Source organism: Monodelphis domestica, chromosome 5 (assembly GCF_027887165.1).
Source record: "Monodelphis domestica isolate mMonDom1 chromosome 5, mMonDom1.pri, whole genome shotgun sequence".
Lineage (NCBI taxonomy): Eukaryota > Metazoa > Chordata > Mammalia > Didelphimorphia > Didelphidae > Monodelphis > Monodelphis domestica.
This window is the reverse complement of record NC_077231.1, coordinates 114,717,477-114,735,925: the sequence shown is the minus strand read 5'-3', so window position 1 is coordinate 114,735,925 and position 18,449 is coordinate 114,717,477. Positions and strand designations below refer to the sequence as shown.

General features: G+C 36.3%; 1 protein-coding gene across 9 annotated transcripts in view; it reads left to right on the top strand.

Annotated features, from left to right (window-relative positions):
* Positions 1-427: 427 nt before the first annotated feature.
* Positions 428-18,449, top strand: part of PARP11 (poly(ADP-ribose) polymerase family member 11) — a 35,462-nt gene continuing 17,440 nt past the window's right edge. The window contains exons 1-6 of one of the 9 annotated variants that reach the window (XM_056799130.1): positions 932-1,033; positions 3,650-3,772; positions 6,112-6,224; positions 10,960-11,091; positions 11,638-11,758; positions 15,982-16,057. In XM_056799130.1, the coding sequence (XP_056655108.1) occupies positions 6,222-6,224; positions 10,960-11,091; positions 11,638-11,758; positions 15,982-16,057 (332 nt within the window). In that variant the 5' untranslated portion in view covers positions 932-1,033; positions 3,650-3,772; positions 6,112-6,221. Of the gene's footprint in view, positions 546-931; positions 1,034-1,430; positions 1,570-1,640; positions 1,782-3,649; positions 3,773-6,111; positions 6,225-10,959; positions 11,092-11,637; positions 11,759-15,981; positions 16,058-18,449 lie in introns of those variants that run through there. The other 8 variants (XM_016425944.2, XM_016425947.2, XM_016425945.2 and 5 more) reach the window with 8 other exon arrangements.

Below are 18,449 nucleotides of genomic sequence, written 5' to 3'. Positions count from 1 at the left end.
ATATTAAGAGAGGTGAAGAAGGTCTGAGGGCCCAGAAATTCAGTGAAAACTCAGAAAAAAATTTTTTTTAAATCTTGCATTATGGAAATAGAGTCCTGAGATTGGAAAAGCCTATACTTTTGCTCCAGTCTGGTTGAAGAAGTGGTTGGAGATAGGACCCTATAAGCTATTCTAGAAGGACTTGAGGTATGACAGGAAGGAGAGAGGTGGGGAAGGAGAGAGAGGTGGGGGAGAGAGAGAGAGGGGGAGAGAGAGAGAGAGGGGGAGAGAGAGAGAAAGGGGGGGAGAGAGAGAGAGAGAGAGAGAGAGAGAGAGAGAGAGAGAGAGAGAGAGAGAGAGAGAGAGAGAGAGAGAGAGAGAGAGAGAGAGAGAGAGAGAGAGAGAGAGAGAGAGAGAGAGAGAGAGAGAGAGAGAGAGAGAGAGAGAGAGAGAGAGACAAGCCACCGCATTTCCTTGCTTCAGGCAGCAGGTATCAGGAGACCCATATCCATGCTGGGTGAGGCACCTTCCACAGAGTATCCTGAGGAACCTTCCAAATTGGGACAGTAAGTGACACTGAACATTGACACACTTCTTTGAAACTAAGGGTAGTTCATTCTAACATTTCCAGGCTTTTGTTTCCCTGGTCATAACTTTCCTCAGGGACTTCGTGAAGGAACCTTCATCCTATTTGGCCAAATGGACCGAGGGGTGGGGGGTGTTTCCCTGCCTGCAAAATTCCCTAGGAGCGGGGCGGGGGCGGGGGTAGGTGACGGGGGGAGGGAAGGGGGGGGGTGCTCAAACACCCATCCAAAGTTTCCTCCACTGTAAAAACGAGGTATTGCCCTGATTGGTTGTCTTGGAATGGTCCTTCTAACTGCGGACCTCTATCCTAAAACCTAAAATCCCCTCCGGGGTCGCGGGTCCTAGGGGTCAGGACAGGCCCTGGCCCGACGATCTCGCAGGAGGGAAGTGGGGGATTTCCGGTCCCCAAAGACTGGGAGGCCAGGAAGGCTCTCCGAAGATGATGTTCGAGACCAGATTTACTAGACAGGTTGGAATCCTCTGGAGGGGGAAGGGCAGGGGGACCTTCGCTGAGACGCTTTCCCTACCCCCCAGCCGGAATTATTCTTTATTAAAGGGGGCGGTAGGGAAGCAGGGACTACGCCTTCTTAGGCCTGCCCCCAAGCAGCTTGAGGGCAGGGACCGCTACACTTCGGGAGGGTAGGAGGTGCCTGCCATAGCCCGGCGGGGCGGGGCAGACGAGGTGAGAAGGCGCCCCGGGTCACCTCCTTCTCCCGCCCCGCCCCGCGGCCGTCCTTGGCAGACGAGTGGGTGAGGGGGGCGTGGCTCCAGGGCGGCCGGAAGTCGGAAGTGTGGCCGGTAGGCGAAAGTGCCTGCCGTTGCCGCCTGAGTTGGCTGCCGGCGCCGGGGTGGGGTACTCCCCGACAAACCGCCCTTCGATCCCTCCGAGGGCTCTCCGGAAAGCCGCGGTCGCCGTCGCTGCCACAGCGGCCACCGCTGTGCCTACCCCGCTCCCCCTGGGGGCGGCTCCCCGCTCCGGCCGCCATCATGTGGGAGGTGAATCCGGTGAGTGGCAGGGAGGGGCGGGGCGGGGCGGCGCTGTGTTGTGACTGGGTGCGAGAGGGGCGGGTGAGCCCTCGAATTCCCGCCCCCCCCCTTCTCCCGTGCCCGAGCCACGAGTTCCGCGAGTGAAGGGTTGAGTCCGGGGACTGTCTCCTGCAGCACCCTGCTGCGCGCTGTCGCTGTCCTGGTCCCCTCCGGGTCCCTGCAGCTTCAGAGTCAGTGCCGAGGGGGGGGGGGGCAGGCTTGGGCTTCTATTCCACCTCTGTTGGCATTCTGCCTTCGGGGACTTCTTTCTCCATTGTTGTTACCCTTCCAAACCCTTCTGGGGCTCAGACCAAGACAGTATAAACGTAGAATGTGGAATCAAAAGACCTGGGATTGAACCCGACTTTGCTACTTCTTAGGGCTACTGCAGACGAGATGTATGTATCTCTGTATCTCTGGGCTTCTCTTTTATCCTGTGTAAAGCGAAGAGTTGCATGCACTAGGTGGCCTTTGAGGTCCCCTTCTGACTCTAAACTGGTAATTTTACCTCTTGTCTCCCTCCACCTCGTAGAACTATCCCTTATCCCCCTTGTCCCTCCCACAGCTGTATTTACAATTTCCCTTGCTTCTCCTGCTTCTGGATATGAAATTCCTTCTCCCACAACTGGATTTGCAATCCCTACACCTGCCGCATCTGGATTTGTAATTTTCTGTGCGCCTCTTGTATTTGAATTTGCAATCTTTTCCCTTCTCCCTTAACCCACCCCCTTTAAAGCTCATAGATAAGAATTTAAGGAGCACTGGAAGGGACCTTACAAGTCCAACACTCTCACTTTACAAAGGAGAAAACTGCTCCCAGAGATGAAGTCAGGAAGTGTTAAGTGACTACTATGTGCCAAGCACTGTACTAAGTAACTTACCTTAGGTTACCCATTAAGTAGCAAAATTAAGATTCTCCAGGTTTCTCCACTCCTTTTGCTGCTCCACATAGCATTTGGTAGTGAAGAGTGACCATAAATTTGCATTTAGGCAAAAAATTTATTTTTGCCATGGAATTCTACAACACTTGGGGGGAGATGATGGGAATAGGGGAGATGAGGGGACAGGAGAAGAGACTCATTCAGCTTTTGGATGAAATATTTCTAGACTTTTTAATATATATTTGAGACCTGAGAAATAACCATTTGTAAGTGCTCTGCTCTGGAGTCCTTTTAATTTTTGTTAATATATCTTGTACTTTCTGCATCTTTGTATAATTTTCTTTTCACACTTATTTAAAATTAAAAGAACAAGTTCCCATTTTTAAAAATGCAGTTATCTGTTATTTGCATAGAGATCTGATATAAGAAAAGTGAAAAAATAGTTTCATGAGTTTATTCCAAACCAAGACCCTAGTTAAAAAAGTCCTAGTATGTATTTACTTTGATACTCTGCTTATACACTATCATTAGCTTCTTTGATAGAACCTATACTTTCTTCTATACCCTCCCCCAGATTTATGTGATGTATCTACTTCGTGAGACAACTGTATCAAGAAGTTTCAAAGAATTATTCACTTTAGCAAACAGCAGAATATCTATTCCTTGGGACAAGATCTATCCATTTATTATTATGACTGTCTCATTATGTTATCTAGTATTTTCTAAAAATTTTAGCTGTGTACTTATAATTGTTTATAAACCTTTGGTTAATTGACAATATATTGTTTTTTAAAAAAAATCAGTTATTTGGTCTATTACATAAACCTCAGTAGTTATTCTAATCATATGTTCAGTTGTTCCAGTAATTACAATAGATCTGAACACAGCATTTTTAGTTTTTATTATGTGCTTTAAAAAAAAAAAACTATTATTGTCAATACTATTTACAACTTCCACAACAAAACTTCCCTCTCCTAATAACATCACCTGTTTTGGCCATTAATCAGACCTAGTTTTATCTCCATAATCTCTGCTATACTGATTTTGATATTATGAAGGTTTCCCTCCCCTTCACATATATGAATTTTCCATAGATATTTTTTCCATTTCAGTATTATTTTTAAAAGACCATTGGTGAATAAATGATGTATATTTTGCTTATTTTCTCACTGTCCTAGCATCTTTAAAGAGCCATGTGAGAAATCTGTCTTCATTTTCTCCAGTTAAACCAGAATATTATTTTCCTCCTGTTTCATGATTGCAGAACAAGTACTCTATTAATGGTGGTGCTCCATCTCCAGGTATATAATCAACATTACCTATTTCAGCTCTAATATAAAATTTGAAAGTACTATGTTTAATGATTTGTTGCACTTAGATTTTTCTTCCTTAAAAATTCATAGAATATTCTAAACAAGTATTAGATTTTATAGTAATTTTTCAGTCTTCCACATTTGTATTAACCTTAGCAAAACTTTGACCTTAAGATACCTTTAATCTATCACGTCACATACTTCTGGGATGCTTCCTTTTGTGCTTCAAGAATGCAATTTAATGTTAATACCAGCCTAACCTAAAGATAACTTTTGCTATTTAAATATTTACTGCTAAAAAATCCCTCAAACCAACACTATCCCAGAACATAATATATTCTAAAACCAAATACAAATTCAGATTTGTGTTAGCCCTTCTATTAATCAAAATCATTGAGAGTTAAATATCTGTAAAATCTCACTTTAGAATGGAATGGATCTCAGATACCCATAATTTAAGAATTCCCTTGTTTTTTTAATCTTTATAATCCTAGTGTTCACCATCTTTCCCTCCTTAGTTCTGATAGCATGCACATACTGTGTTGATTTAACATGAATTGTGCTAATGTCACTTTAACCCTGTCCATTGTCCCTGGCACTCTTTGGAGTGGCTTTAATGTGGACAATCATTATTGACTGAAATATTTGCCTTGTAAGGGCACAAAACAGTTAAAGAGCAATAAGAAAGTTTTATCTTCTCACACTACTTTATTTTCTCTCAAGACAGTATTTTGAGATCTGTGGAGATTCTATATTCATGCCTTCCATTTGCAATCTTCAAATAAGCTTAAGACCAGGGATGGAGGGGTTGCTAAACTGTCCAAAGCAACTAATATCACCAGTTCTAATGTGGGCATCTGACTTCTCCCAGTATATCAGCTTAGAGGCAGAAGAGAAGCAGTCCTTAGCTGACCCTGACTAATGTTTCTGCCATTAAAAAAAAATAGTTAAGACTTCAGGAAAAGGCAAAAGCAGCTGCAATTTCTGACTTTGCTCTGGACAAAGTGACTTGGCTTTATCCTGGCAATCATTATCTTGCAGGGGTTCTAGGGAGAATAAAAAATTCTGTTATCTCTAGTGAAAGGTTCTCTAGAAGGAACCAAGGCTGCTCCCTTTTTGTAAATCAAATTTCATTTTAATTTTGAGCAACAATGCAAGTATTCAAATATATCAATAGGAACAAAAGAGTAAAAATGCCCCCAAAAGGAAACAAAAGTTTAGATATCTGTGTACTTCATTTATTGCGTCATTCAACATTTATTAAGCTCCTTTGGGTGCCAGGCAGTGTGTTAAATGCTGAAGTTAAAAATAGAACGATACAGCCTCTACTCTTAAATTTATGTTTTATTGGGAAAGTCAGATGACATATTTTAAATATATTTCAGAATAAATGTTGAGAATAAATACAAATTAATGCAAAGTAGTTAAATACAAAGCAGGAGAGAGGGCACTAGCAATGGGAAAGCTCAGGAAAGGCTTCTTGTAGAAACTGGATTTCAAGCTATGTCTTGAAAAAAGATGAGGTTTCTGTAAGGTGGAAATGAGAACGTAATAGTGCATTGTAGCCAGAAGGGATAGAAGTACAAAGTTTGAGACAGGAGATGGGGTTCCAGGTGTGAGAAACAGAGAGAAGCCATGCTTAACTAAATCAATCATTGACTAAGAAGAGAATGCATAATGAGCTAAAAAGGTGAGATCAGGTCACAAAGGTATTTAAAAGCTAAAGAGACATTTGTTTTTGATCCCAGATTAATGGGAAGATATCTATAGTACTTTAGGAATGCTTTCTTATCTTATTTTTAAATTTTTGTTTTGATATTTCTGAATATTACCTATTCTCAACCTCTATCTAATAAGCCATTCTTTGGTTAAAAAAAAAAGATTTTAAGAGAGTTGAAGAAAGGCAGTTTAGCAACACCATTTAGCACATGAACTGTGTGTGATGGTATTATTCAATTACTATCCCTCAGCCAAGGTCCTTCATTTCTGGAAAAAGGGGAGAGAGGGACATTTTTTCTGTTCTTCTTGGAACCAATTTGATCATAATTGACCACATTGGGTATGGAGTTTTTTGACTTTTTAAATTTATATTGTGGTAATTATATATAGTTTTTCTATTCTCCTTACTTCAGTCTTTATTAACATATAGGTGTCTTCCAATGCTTTTTTTGAATTCTTATATTCATCATTTTTTATGACAAAGTAATATTCCATTCCATTAATGTACCACAGTTTTTTTAGCCATTCCTCAATCAATGGACATCTACTTTGTTTCTAATTCTTTCCTATCACAAAAAGTGCTGATATGAATATTTTGATGTGTATAGGATCTTTCTGTCTTTGACCTCCATGCAGTATGTGCCTAGAAGTGGGATCACTGGGTCAAAGGGTTCATCATGAATACTTTCTTTGAGAAAAAACTCTGAAGGTACTAGATATGGTGAGTACTGAATAACATCACAAAAAGGTGAAATTATTGTATTTTGAAAACCTGGAATGAGTCTTTTTCTGTTGTGAGAAATATTCCTGAATCAACTATCAATGTATAGTGAGTCCCCAGACTTTTTAGGGCAAATGTCAAAATGAATAAAAGCTAGAAAAAAGAACAGACATGGGGGTAAATGGTATGCAATTAAAACAAATCAAAGGAAATACATTTAAAACAAATCTGACCTAATTAAACAATTTGTTGACTTTGAAACATGGATTTTGGAGGAAAGGATATAGGTACTGATTATAACAATTTCATAAGAAGCCTGAACGATGTAAATCAGTTGTCATTACAAGGAGACCAAAGAAGCCTAAAAGATAAATAAATAGCTGACAGATTTGCTAGGTGGAAAATGGTGACAGTCAAGGGCAACACCATCTTAGAAGGTAAACTCACTTCTGAAATTGTATAGAGAAAGATAGTAGAAGATTATGATCAATACTGTACCTCCCTGTTCTTCCCCCCTCCTAAGAAAAGTACATCAAGGAACAATAGAGGGAAAAATTAATTTTAAGAAAGCTTGGCAAGATCAAATAAGATAAAATGTAATGCTTTTCAAAGTTTAAAGCCCTAAATAAATGCTAGTTATTATTATTGGTTGTTGTTGTTATGTTGTTGTTGGTTATTGTTAAATAAGAAAAACTATACCAAAGGTGATGAAATTGAAAGGGTGGTAAAGAGATAAATGATGGGAAATGATCTTAACAGTCTTTTTAAAATAAGAAACTTTTCACTGTCAAGGACAATGGAGCTTACATTTGGACTCTTTAACATTAAAAACCTGTATATGCTTGTGGATAAAGTGAGAGTGTCATTGAAGAATCAAAAGTGGGAAAATTAGGTGACTAAGAGAACAAGTACATGTGGAGAAGCCCTATGTTAGAGGCAACACAAATTAAGAATATTAAAGGATCCATTCTCAAGATCTCTGAGAGTGTGGAAGTTACGAAAGGCTTACCAAACATCTTGGAGCTTTTTTGTTTCTTAAGATAATCAAGAGGACAGTATTCCATATCATATTATGACTTTATCATCACAGAATTGGCTGAAAGATGTTAGGAAACCAAGATTCTTCTGGGTTTATTGTTCAGTTGTAAAAATGCACAACACTACCTCAAATTTTTATCTTCTAATGTATGAACACATCAAAATTATGCAAGATTCCTTGAAAAACTGTAATAAAATATATAATCTTATTCAGTAATCCTCTGGTCATTAATAGCAAGTAAATCGCAAAACAGAGAGATACATACCTGCCAAAAGTGTTAACCAGTGTCATAAGAGGAGATAAGAGTGGAGTTCAAATTTGAGGAGTGATTTCCTATAGATAATTTTGTTCTCCAAGTGATTCTGTTTGATGTTGAACTGAGCTCCTAGAACATTACAGATATTCCATCTAAGATCCATAACTATTGGAAAGGATTTTAATTAACCATCTAGAAGCAGCTATGTGGTACAGTTAATAGAGCACTAGGCTTCGAGTCAGGAAGATCCGAGTTCATATTCAGCCTCAGACACTATCTGTATAATCCTGTGCAAGTTACATAAACTTTATTGCAGATTCCCTGGCTATAAAAGAGGGGATAATAATTATATCTACCTCCGAGGCTTGTTATGAGGATCAAATATTTGGAAAGTGCTTGGCACAAAATAGGTATTTAATGCTTGTTTCCTTCTTTCTATCCACACAAGAAAAAACAATTGGAGAATGGCTGACTAATTTTTTTACATGCTATGAAAACTAGTTGAATGGGCACCCTACAGAAATCATGATCCATCAGTATATATGTTGGATTATCTTTGCAAATGGAAAATAGATTGGGCTCAAAATAGAATAGGAAAAACATAGTGTACTGGATCACCTTTGGAAAATTATAAAATTTTTTTTAATGGCTCCAGGTTTCTCTCTAATATAAAGACAATTAAACAACCCCCAAATGAAGAGCTAATATTTTTTTTTTTTGTATTGTGTGAGTCCAAACCATGGAATTCTCTGGTCTCTGTAGAATTGTAGCAGAATATTACACAAAATGTGAGTGTGAGGGGTAGGGTAGACTTGTAACACATGAACAGAAGACTGGAGGAGAAGTGTAAAGGATGTCATTTGTAAAACATAAGTGAAAAAGAAAATGGGCTGATCATAGTGTGGGAGAAAGTAACAATTCATGGACAGTCTTCATCCTCTATTTGCATCCTTGTTATCTCAAGCGAATTTTGATTTGGGGATACAGATACTCCCTAATATGTTGGAGTTTTGATGAACTTTGGGTAGGACACAGAGCGTTGTTGGAATCTCCATTGTTGTAAAAAAATAGCCACAGATATGTCAGCAAAAATATCATTTGAGTCTTTGAGTATTTAAATTCATCCCTTCTTTTGATGCAATACAATTTAAAATGCTCACATACCATAATTGATTGATTCCTCTAATAGTTAGACATATATAATATTTTCTTCATCTTGCTGTTACCATTAATGCTATTAGAAATATTCCTCTGTCTTCTATACTCACTATATCTAGGGTAGACATATTAATCTTATAAATAAATTTACAAAAATGTTATAATATGTTGTATTTATAACATTTTGCACAATTCCATATGTAATATAGCTAGATGTTATAAATATATTACAAATAATATAATAATAAGATATGGTTCTGGAATCACAAGAAGGGGAGGAGAGAGTAAGCATTTATTAAGTGGCTACTATGTACCAGGCATTGATTTTACAAATATCTTATTTCATCCTACAACAACCTTATGAGGGAGGTGCTGTTATTATCCCCATTTTACAGTTAAGGAAATTGAAGCAAATAAAGATTAAGTGACTTATCTAGTATCTCACTGCTAGTAAATGCCTGAGGCTGGATTTGAACTCATATCTTTCTGACCCAAGGCCCAGCTCTCTATCCTTTGTACCCCCTAATTGATTCAAAAGGGTGTGACTATTTTTGAAATTCTTATTATACAATTCCATATTGCTTTCTAAAAAGAATGATCCAATTCAGAGTTCCATTAACAATGAATTAGCAGGCCAACTTTTCCAGGGCAATACCAGTACTGAGGTTTAGCATCTTTTAGAATGTTTGCCAATTGGGCATCATATGGTATTACCGTTTTAAAATTTGCATTCTTCTGATTGAACTCATTTTCATATGGTTGTTGATAATTTGTATTTATCTCATAGAGCCTTTGTAAGGTATGGACCATATGTCCATATTTACATACTCTATTTACAGATACATGTACATGAATATGTTTGTTTATATAGCTAATTCTGTGACCCTGTACAAAATAATCTTATTTTGGCTTGGTTTTCAAATAATTTAATTGAGGATTACAACTTTCTTATACATTGGATGGTAGTTAAAATCTAACATAAAGTAGCAAAAGCATTTTGCAAAGTTTCAATAGAAATGCTAAATACAGTAGAATTTTAAAAATTTCAACCCCCACTTCAGAATAGATTTTACCACAAAATGACTAATTTTTGGAGTTGGATTTCATGGAATCCAAGAAACTTAAGGGAAAGAACTTAAAGACCATCCAGGTCCATTTTCTACATTGAAATTGCTTTTCCTACATCTTGCCATTTGGAGGTATACTACATAAACCTTTTGTGCAATAATCCATTAGATATTTGAAGAAAACAGTCACATAGCCCATAGTCTTCCTTTTCTCCAGGGTACCAAAAATAGTAAGATGACTTTGTTAAAACACCAGTATACCCAAAACATCATTCTGAGGCTTAGAGCTTAGGCTCAATATTCTAGGAATGCAGTTGGGTAGAGAAACCTCTCCATCACCTGTATTAATGGATAGAATGGATAGAAGGAGAGCACTATGAAACCAAATCTCTAAATTTGTAGAAACTATTTTTTCAGATACTTCTCCAGAAAGAGTTCTGTGGACATTTTGTGTAGAGATCAAAATATAAATTCAATTTTTTCCCTTTTCTTTTCTTTTTCCATTCCTTTCCTCATCCTTGTGAACTATAAGATCACTAAAAAGATGAACTCTAGGAGTAAAGAAAGGTGGTGTAGGAGAGTCCTAAATGGTTACTATCCTGAATAATCAGACTTGGAATTTAAAGTACTGACTGTGATAAATAGTGTCTGCTTAAACACTGAACTAAACAGATCCAAATCCTAAATCCCATAGCCCTTGATAATTGTGAGGATTTTTGTCTTCTAATATCTTAAGTTCCTACAATTTTAAAATAGCAAGAAAACCCTGCTCAAAGTGCTGCTTTCTTTCTTCTCCTATACTCCTTTCCTGAATTATAAGCACTTGGATTTGTTTTAGAGAAAATTTCTTTAAAAAATAATGATGGGCACTATTTTTTTCATTGCTTGGCTACATTTGGTCTTAATTTGTAACTGTGGATTCTTTTGGCAAAATATGACATGTTAAAATGGAGATTTTCTGCCAAGGTGGCACTTATGTTACTAATATAAAAATTCTCTTTCCTAACTATTAAATACTAGCACAATAAAATTTAACATTTTAAAGTTTTTATTTTAATTAAATAGACTAGATAGGTAGATACAAAAGGCCAAGTAGGAAATGAAAAGTAGAAATTGAAATGAAATTAATTTGCAAAGAAAAAAATTATCTTGACATAGCATTATTCAAATTGCTGGTAATTAACGAAATATCTTTTCCCCCTTCTGACATTTCAGGCAATGTTTCACAGAGCAGAAGAAGAATTCTGCTCAAAGATGAGTGACAATACAATGAATGAGATGGACACATCAGATACTCAATGGGGCTGGTTTTATTTGGCAGAATGTGGGAAGTGGCATATGTTTCAGGTATCTCCACTCCTTTTGTTTAGCAGATGAATTTTAGATTAGATGTAAAAAGAATTTTTGAGGAAAAAACATCTAGGAAAATTAACATGAATTCTGTAGCTGAAAGAAATTAAGCAGTAGGCTTAGTGGAATAGAGTAATTTACTTAAAATAAATTGAATAAATGCTAACTTTTTTTAAATTGGGATAGAAATCATAATACTCTGTAGGGTTGATAAATTTGGGCCTCAACAGTTTTAAATTTTGTGGGTAGATGAGGTTTTTGCATAACTGATGATGCCTCATTTGAACCACTCAGATGACACTTGAGACTGTAAGACACTAATTTTAAGATGGCTGTAAAAACTTCCCTCCTTGAAATTCAAAAAGACAGAGTATATAACTTCTTTCTTTGTTAATGGACTTTATCCTGAAATCTGGGATGTTGGAAAAGGTGGCTTGAGACCCTTACTGCTTCCTTCTCTATCTCTGAGATCATATTAATGTCTCTAGCCAAGCTCTTTATTTGTTTATCTGGTAAAATACAGCTTTTTGGTTTGTTTTGAAGCCTGACACCAACATTCAGTGTTCAGTTAGCAGTGAAGATATTGAAAGAAGCTTCAAAGAAAACCCTGGTGGCTCCATTTCTTTTACTACTTCCAAATACAGCTACAAGCTAGACTTTTCAGGTATGTTTCCTCCCTAATAATTATGTTTATACAACATTTTTCATGATAAAGTAAAGTTCAGAATTAGCTAGTCTATTTGCAAAATAGTGAAATATCCATGGTTTTATACAAAACAAGAAGAAAATTTGAAGTAGTTAACCATAACATTTTTTTTTTAAAGCTTTATGTTCTGTCTTAGAATCCAAGGCAGAAGAGTGGTAAGGGCTACTAAGTTAGAGTTAAATGGCTTTCCCAGAGTCATGCAGCTAGGAAGTATCTGAGGTCATATTTGAACCCAGGATTCCCTGTCTGTAGGCCTGGCTTTCTATCCACTGAGCTACCCAGCTACCTTCATTTAATTTCTTTATGGTGGATAGAATCATAGAATCCAAGAGTTGGAAGGGCCTTCAGAGATTACCTAGTCTGACCACTAACTTGAAGAATGAATACCCTGTATAATGTCCATGACAGCTGGTCATCCAGCCTAGTATATCCATTCCCTCTCGCATTGGAGAACATACTCCCTCCCCAAATTCCATTTTGTACAGCTTTAATTGCTAGGCCATTCTTCCTCCTCTTAAGCTGAAATCATTTCCCTGTTGATCTAAAATCTACCCCTCAAAGCACAATATGTAGACATTTTCATATAGTAATAAATATTGATATATATGCAGATTGTAATATACTTTGAGTGTATATACTGCCACTCTTTTAAGGAACTCAAAATATTTTATGGCCCATCTTTGACTCATCCTACAAGAATCCTTCAGGAGCAGAAACAAATTCCAGAGCAAAATTATCCTTATCCTTGTAAAGAAAAAGAAACAAAATTTTAAATAACTTATCAAGAACCATAATATCAGACCAAATAAAATATAGCTGAGTATTTGTTAAAGGGATTTTCCTAATCTATCCCTCTGTCTCTTTAAGAGGCAAGAAGAGCAGGATTTCTAAGTGGAGCAGAACTGTGAGCCAGTTCTGTGAGACAGGGAGCTGAAGATTCTGTTACCAGGGAGATGAGGGGAGATATATAAGGAAGGAAACAGTTAGCAGTTGATCTCTTGCCTCTGGACCTTGAGGGAGCCAGAGCTCTGTCTTGGTTACTGACAGTTTTACTACTGACAGTTGGAGGATAAAATCTGATTTAAGAAGTTCATGGGGATGAATGTTTGTTTAATTAGGAAGCTAGGTAGTAAATATTTTATAGATAGTGTAGATTAGATAGGGCTGGCCAGGTAAGAAGTACCTGTCCTTAAAGACAGAGTAGGGTTTTTAGAAATTTTAGATAGTATTAGGAATTTAGGTGTAGTCATAGGGTATTAGAATAATAATCATCTCTCCTTTTAATTTTTTATCTGTACTTCTCAAATTAAACTAAGTGTTTTATCAAACTGCTCTCTTCACTTTTGTCAAACTCTTACCATTTAACCCCTTATAAGCCTGGCAAATCACTAGGAGTTTGATTAATCTGTTCATTTTCTGTTCCTCACTTCTTACTATCCCTACTTTTCAAGAATCGGCAAAAAGGTAGAAATGTAGGAAAATTTTAGGTAATTAACCTTGGTTCTAGATATTATGGTACACGTAGTGAAGAAGGGGGTTCCAGTCTATCTCAGACAATTCCAGCTCCCAAGGAACTTTACTGAGCTGTTACATCTCACAATTTTAAATTGTCTCTGGTTATTACCATTTCTGGGATTATTCATTCTGTCAAGATTAGTGCAAAGATACCAACTTTATCAAATATTTTGTCTAATTCTCTCTAAGAAAAACAGCTGAAAGATAGCTTAATGGAGACTAGAGTTGCATACCTTGAAGATTGTATCTCTCAAATGGCCAAAACTGTTTCTCAACTGAATGAAACTGTCTCTCACTTTAACCAGCCTTTCTTCTACTGTTCCTTCTTCTTCCACCAAGGCAGCTAAAGCAAAAACCCAAAAGAAAGAAGTATAATCCTACTCCCCTTAAGAGAAGTACCAACCTTTAATCCCCCAAAAGAGCTAGTTAATATAAGGCATCAAAGACCATTTACCCCTCAGGATATTAAGGAATTTAAGCAAAGCACCCCTTCTTTTGAGGAGGAGCCCATAGCTGTTATCAAAAGGTTGGAAAACATATGCCAACAATTTGATACAACCTGGACTGATTTTGAGTAGTTGCCAGATAAATTGTTAACAAAAAGGGAAAAGGATAAGGTTATCATGCTACAAGACTATACTATACTTAATTTGAGTTTCTGCAATTATCTTTTTCTTTTGGCTTTTTCATACACTTATATCTAGTAATCCTTTGTATTTTTCATGATTTCATTCATGAGATATATATAGATATTATCAGAAAACATGTGAAAATTCCATTAGAGTTGATTCCGATTATTATTAGTTCCTAGTTTCAGCCAGCTGTTTGCTCTCCAGAGCAAAACAATATAATAATTGGGAGACTTTTTAAAAATAAAAGTGCATTTTGATTTTATACAGCTCAGTTTTATACTTGTTTTTTCCCAGTTATTAATAAGTAGTGACATATAGCAGAGTTAGCAGTATTTCATGGTGGGATCAGTGGGGTGGAACTTGGGATAGAAATAATCAGAAATGAGAAGCTTGATAGAAATAATACCCAAAATTTATTATCACACTGAAGTATTTTTATTACTACCTCTTCTAACAGCCCATTTTGCCAAGATTTATAATACATTCTCCACTCAGAGCTCTCTATAAATTGTTTATACTTTTAGAAAAAAATAAACAACAGTTGCAAAAAATGGTCTTTGATATATATTATAATTTATAAGGATGGTATTCCTCAGAAAACATTAAGCAATATATTACTATTTATCCTATCAATTCCAAATCAGTAGAGTGTGTGTGTGTGTGTGTGTGTGTGTGTGTGTGTGTGTGTGTGTGTGTGTGTGTATTCTTATAGAAAGGGATCTTATAGAATGGCAAAAATATCTGGTTTCTTTTTGAAGGCCATGTGTAAACATTCCACAATGAGCTTCCCCTTACCACCTGCTACAAACCTGACTAAGGTTTATAAGAAGCAAGTTTTAAAATAATTGTCCTTCATGATGAAGGCATATGGAATTAGAACCACATATATAAGGATGATCTTACTTGGCACCTGTTTAATAATGTTGCTATTCTGCTTGTGCTTGTGAAAGTTCAGAGAGAAGAAAGGTGCCTTATTTATTTAGTACTTCACAGCCAATTCATAAGATTTAGACTTGGTAATGACTTTAGATTTCATTAAGCTCAACACTCAGCCTTAACTTTACTCAAAGGCTCATGGCTGATAAGTACAGAGCTAAGATTCAAATCCAGGGCTTTTAATTCCATTATTCAGTGTTATTTTCAACTTTGCATTGCACAGTATTTGATCAGAGTTATAGAACACTTCAACTTGGAAGGAATGAGTTATTCCATTCAGAACATGTTAGACAGGATCTGACAGTTTTAGATTCACTTCTTAGCTTTGGTGGATAGTAGAGAAAGATTTAAAGAATGTACTTTGCAAGGATGGGGAGGTAGGAAAAAAAGAAAATGCAAGCACCCTTTTTTTTTTTTAATCTTAGGAAGTCTTTCTATAACTCATAGCTTTAGCCATGTTCTTATATCTTGAAATTTAATTTAAACTGTATAGAAGGGGGAGCAAATGATTATTCTTAAAAAAATTCTCTTGAGTTTTACAAGTGAACTTTTATTCTTTAGCAAAACTTCTTAGGGCAATGAAAAAAAATTTCTTTCCATACAAACTTGAAGATTTGGCTGTGCAGTTTCTTTCTCATTTTATTCTAAATTTCCCCCAAATTAGTTAGTACTCTTACATCTTTTTTTTTTTTTGTTTTGCAGTGGGGATTAAGTGACTTGCCCAGGATCACACAGCTAGGAAGTGTCTGAGGTCAGATTTGAACCCAGGACCTCCCATCTCTGAGCCTGACTAAGTCCACTGAGCCACCCAGCTGGCCCCAGTACTTACATCTTAGAGCCACTTTTGTAGCTCAAGTGTGATGTAAAAATGATGAACCCAGCAACATGGACACTATTTGAAATTAACCTGTATTATATGAGCCTAATTTAAGCAGTGAAGACATAATCCTTTGAGAAATAATTTTATGAGATAATTAATAGGCACGAGATGAAGTTCACTTTCCAATCTCTGCCCCCATCAAAGTTCTTTAAATGTCTTTATAGGACTATTTAATAGTTTTGCAATTTGTTTGATTTTTTTTTTTAATCTCTATTCAGTAATGAAGCAAATGAATCTGACGACTGGAAAACAGCGCTCAATAAAAAGAGCCCCCTTTTCAATCACTGCATTCAGGTAAGAGTAAAAAGAATCAGAATATGTAATCCTCCTGTATCCATCTAAAACTGTGGATAGTACTGAACCCTATAAAAGATAGTTTTCAATTGAACTTTAATACCCATGTTAACTTTACTGCATAGTAATGGGCACTCCTTCCTCCTGCCCCTCAGTCTCCCTCTCACTCCTACAAAAAAAAAACTCCTAAAAATAAATCCTTCAAGTAAAAGCAGAAAAACGGGTGAGGAGAGACACCTATTGTCACAGGTAGATAGATGATTGCCAAAGGTGGATCTCAGGGGCAGAGAAGGAAACCTCAGCCCCACATCATCCTCATGTCTATCTTCCATCTGTCTGTACTTGGGTACCTCATATCTGTCCCTAGCTTCAAGGATGGCTTTCATTTTTCCTTGAATTATGTGCCAGCACCCTCCCTCAGTGGAAAGTAGCTTCCTTTCTGTCTCCCTCCTTTCACTGGAATTTGCTAGGGCAACTCAAACTGTAGAATGTAAAATTCTATGGATAATAGGGAAACTACTATATAGTAGGTAGTTTTGGAAAGGTAAGATACAGTTTTTTTCCCACTTCTCTTTTTAATTAAACTCAACAAAACCCATGGTACTCTCTTTAATGATAAGCATCTGTTAAATAGTGACTTAATGTATCCATTGCATAAACTGTTATTTCCTGATAATATGCTCTAGCAGTGTTTTTCTGTTACTCTTAGCCTTCCTGCATTAAAAAAATTACAGAACAAGTTATATAGTAGTAATAATGCTTGATAATCATGTTAAAACTTGGGAGGTGAGTTTCAGGAATGGTGCTTGTTGGAAAGTAATTTTTGAAACTTGTAATGGTAACTTACACTTATATAATGCTTTATATAGTTAGAACTACCTTATTTACATTGTTTCATCTGTTCTGAACAACAATAGCACTATGAAAGATAAAGCAAATATCATGATTTCAAAGATGAAAAACGGGATGAATTTCAAGGTTACACGCCTTGAACTAGGGACTGAACTGAAGTATTCAGATGCCAAATCGTTCCTACACTGTCCTACCTCTTGGGCATATAATTATCTGAACCCTTATACAAATTGCCCATGTGACTTCTAACTCCATCTATTTAAGGACAAAAATAACAGTATTGTAGGAGTCCCTAGAGAAATGTCAGTTTAGTAAACTAATTTGCTTTGTGATATAGCAGCAACACAGACTTTTTTCTAGGTGTTGCATTTCAGAAAATTTTTCTTTTTTTTTGTCTAATTATGTTTAAAAAAGTCTTTTCTAGACACCAAAAAGAAGATTGTAAATCCAAGAAAAGAAAGATAAATATTTTTGGTCATTTACATTAAATAAAATTGAAAAGGAAATTTTACATTTTCTCCTATTCTGAAATGACATATCAAATAAATATTGAAACTCCTTTCCCCCCCAGGGCCTCTAAAATTAAGCTGAATATTATATTAGAGAATGATCTGTAGAAAAATAGCCATATGGCATTTCTTCTTTTTGTTGCTTTTTTCCTCAATTGGTAAACATTTATGTCCTCCCACCTTTTCTCCACTGAAAAAGAAAACCTTTTTAACAAATGCACATGGTCAAACAAAACAGTTTCTCATAATGGCCATGTCCAGAAATATGTCACATTTTGCATATTTATTTCATTCCTGCTGTTAGGAGATACCATGTTTTATCATCAGTTTTCTAGGTGGTCTTTGTATTGATCAGTTTTTAAAGTCTTTCAAAGTTGTTCATTTTTATAGTGCTGTTTTTAAAGGATAAATTTGTTCTGCTTACTTCACTCATAATCAGTTTATACAAGGCTTTCTTAAAACCATCCCATTCATCATTTCTTACAGCATAATAGTATTCCATTGCATTTATATAGTATAATTTCCATTACATTTATATATTATCATTTATTCAGCCATTCTCCTGTTGATGGGCACCCTTTTAGTTTATAATTCTTTGCCACCACAAAAAGAGCTATTACAAATATTTTTGTACATATTAGTTCTTTTTATTCCTTTGATCTGTTTGGGAACAAGAATAGGCCTAGTCACTGTGGTATAAGTGGGTCATATGGTAGACAAGTTAATAACTTTTAGAGCATAGTTCCAAATTGCTTCCTGGAATGATAAGACCAGTTTACTACTTCATCTTTAGTTCATTAATGTGCCTGCTCATCTCTAGCCCCTTCAACGTTTGTCATTTCATTTTTTGTTAACTTTACCAGTTTGACGAATGTGAGGTAAAGAATATAGAGTTATTTTCATTTCTCCAATTATTAGTATTTGGGAACATTTTTTCATATGACTGTTTATAGCTTGGATTTCTTTCCTTGAAAACTGAGCAATGTCTCTTATAAATTTGAATCAGATCCTTGTAAATCTTGGGAATGAAT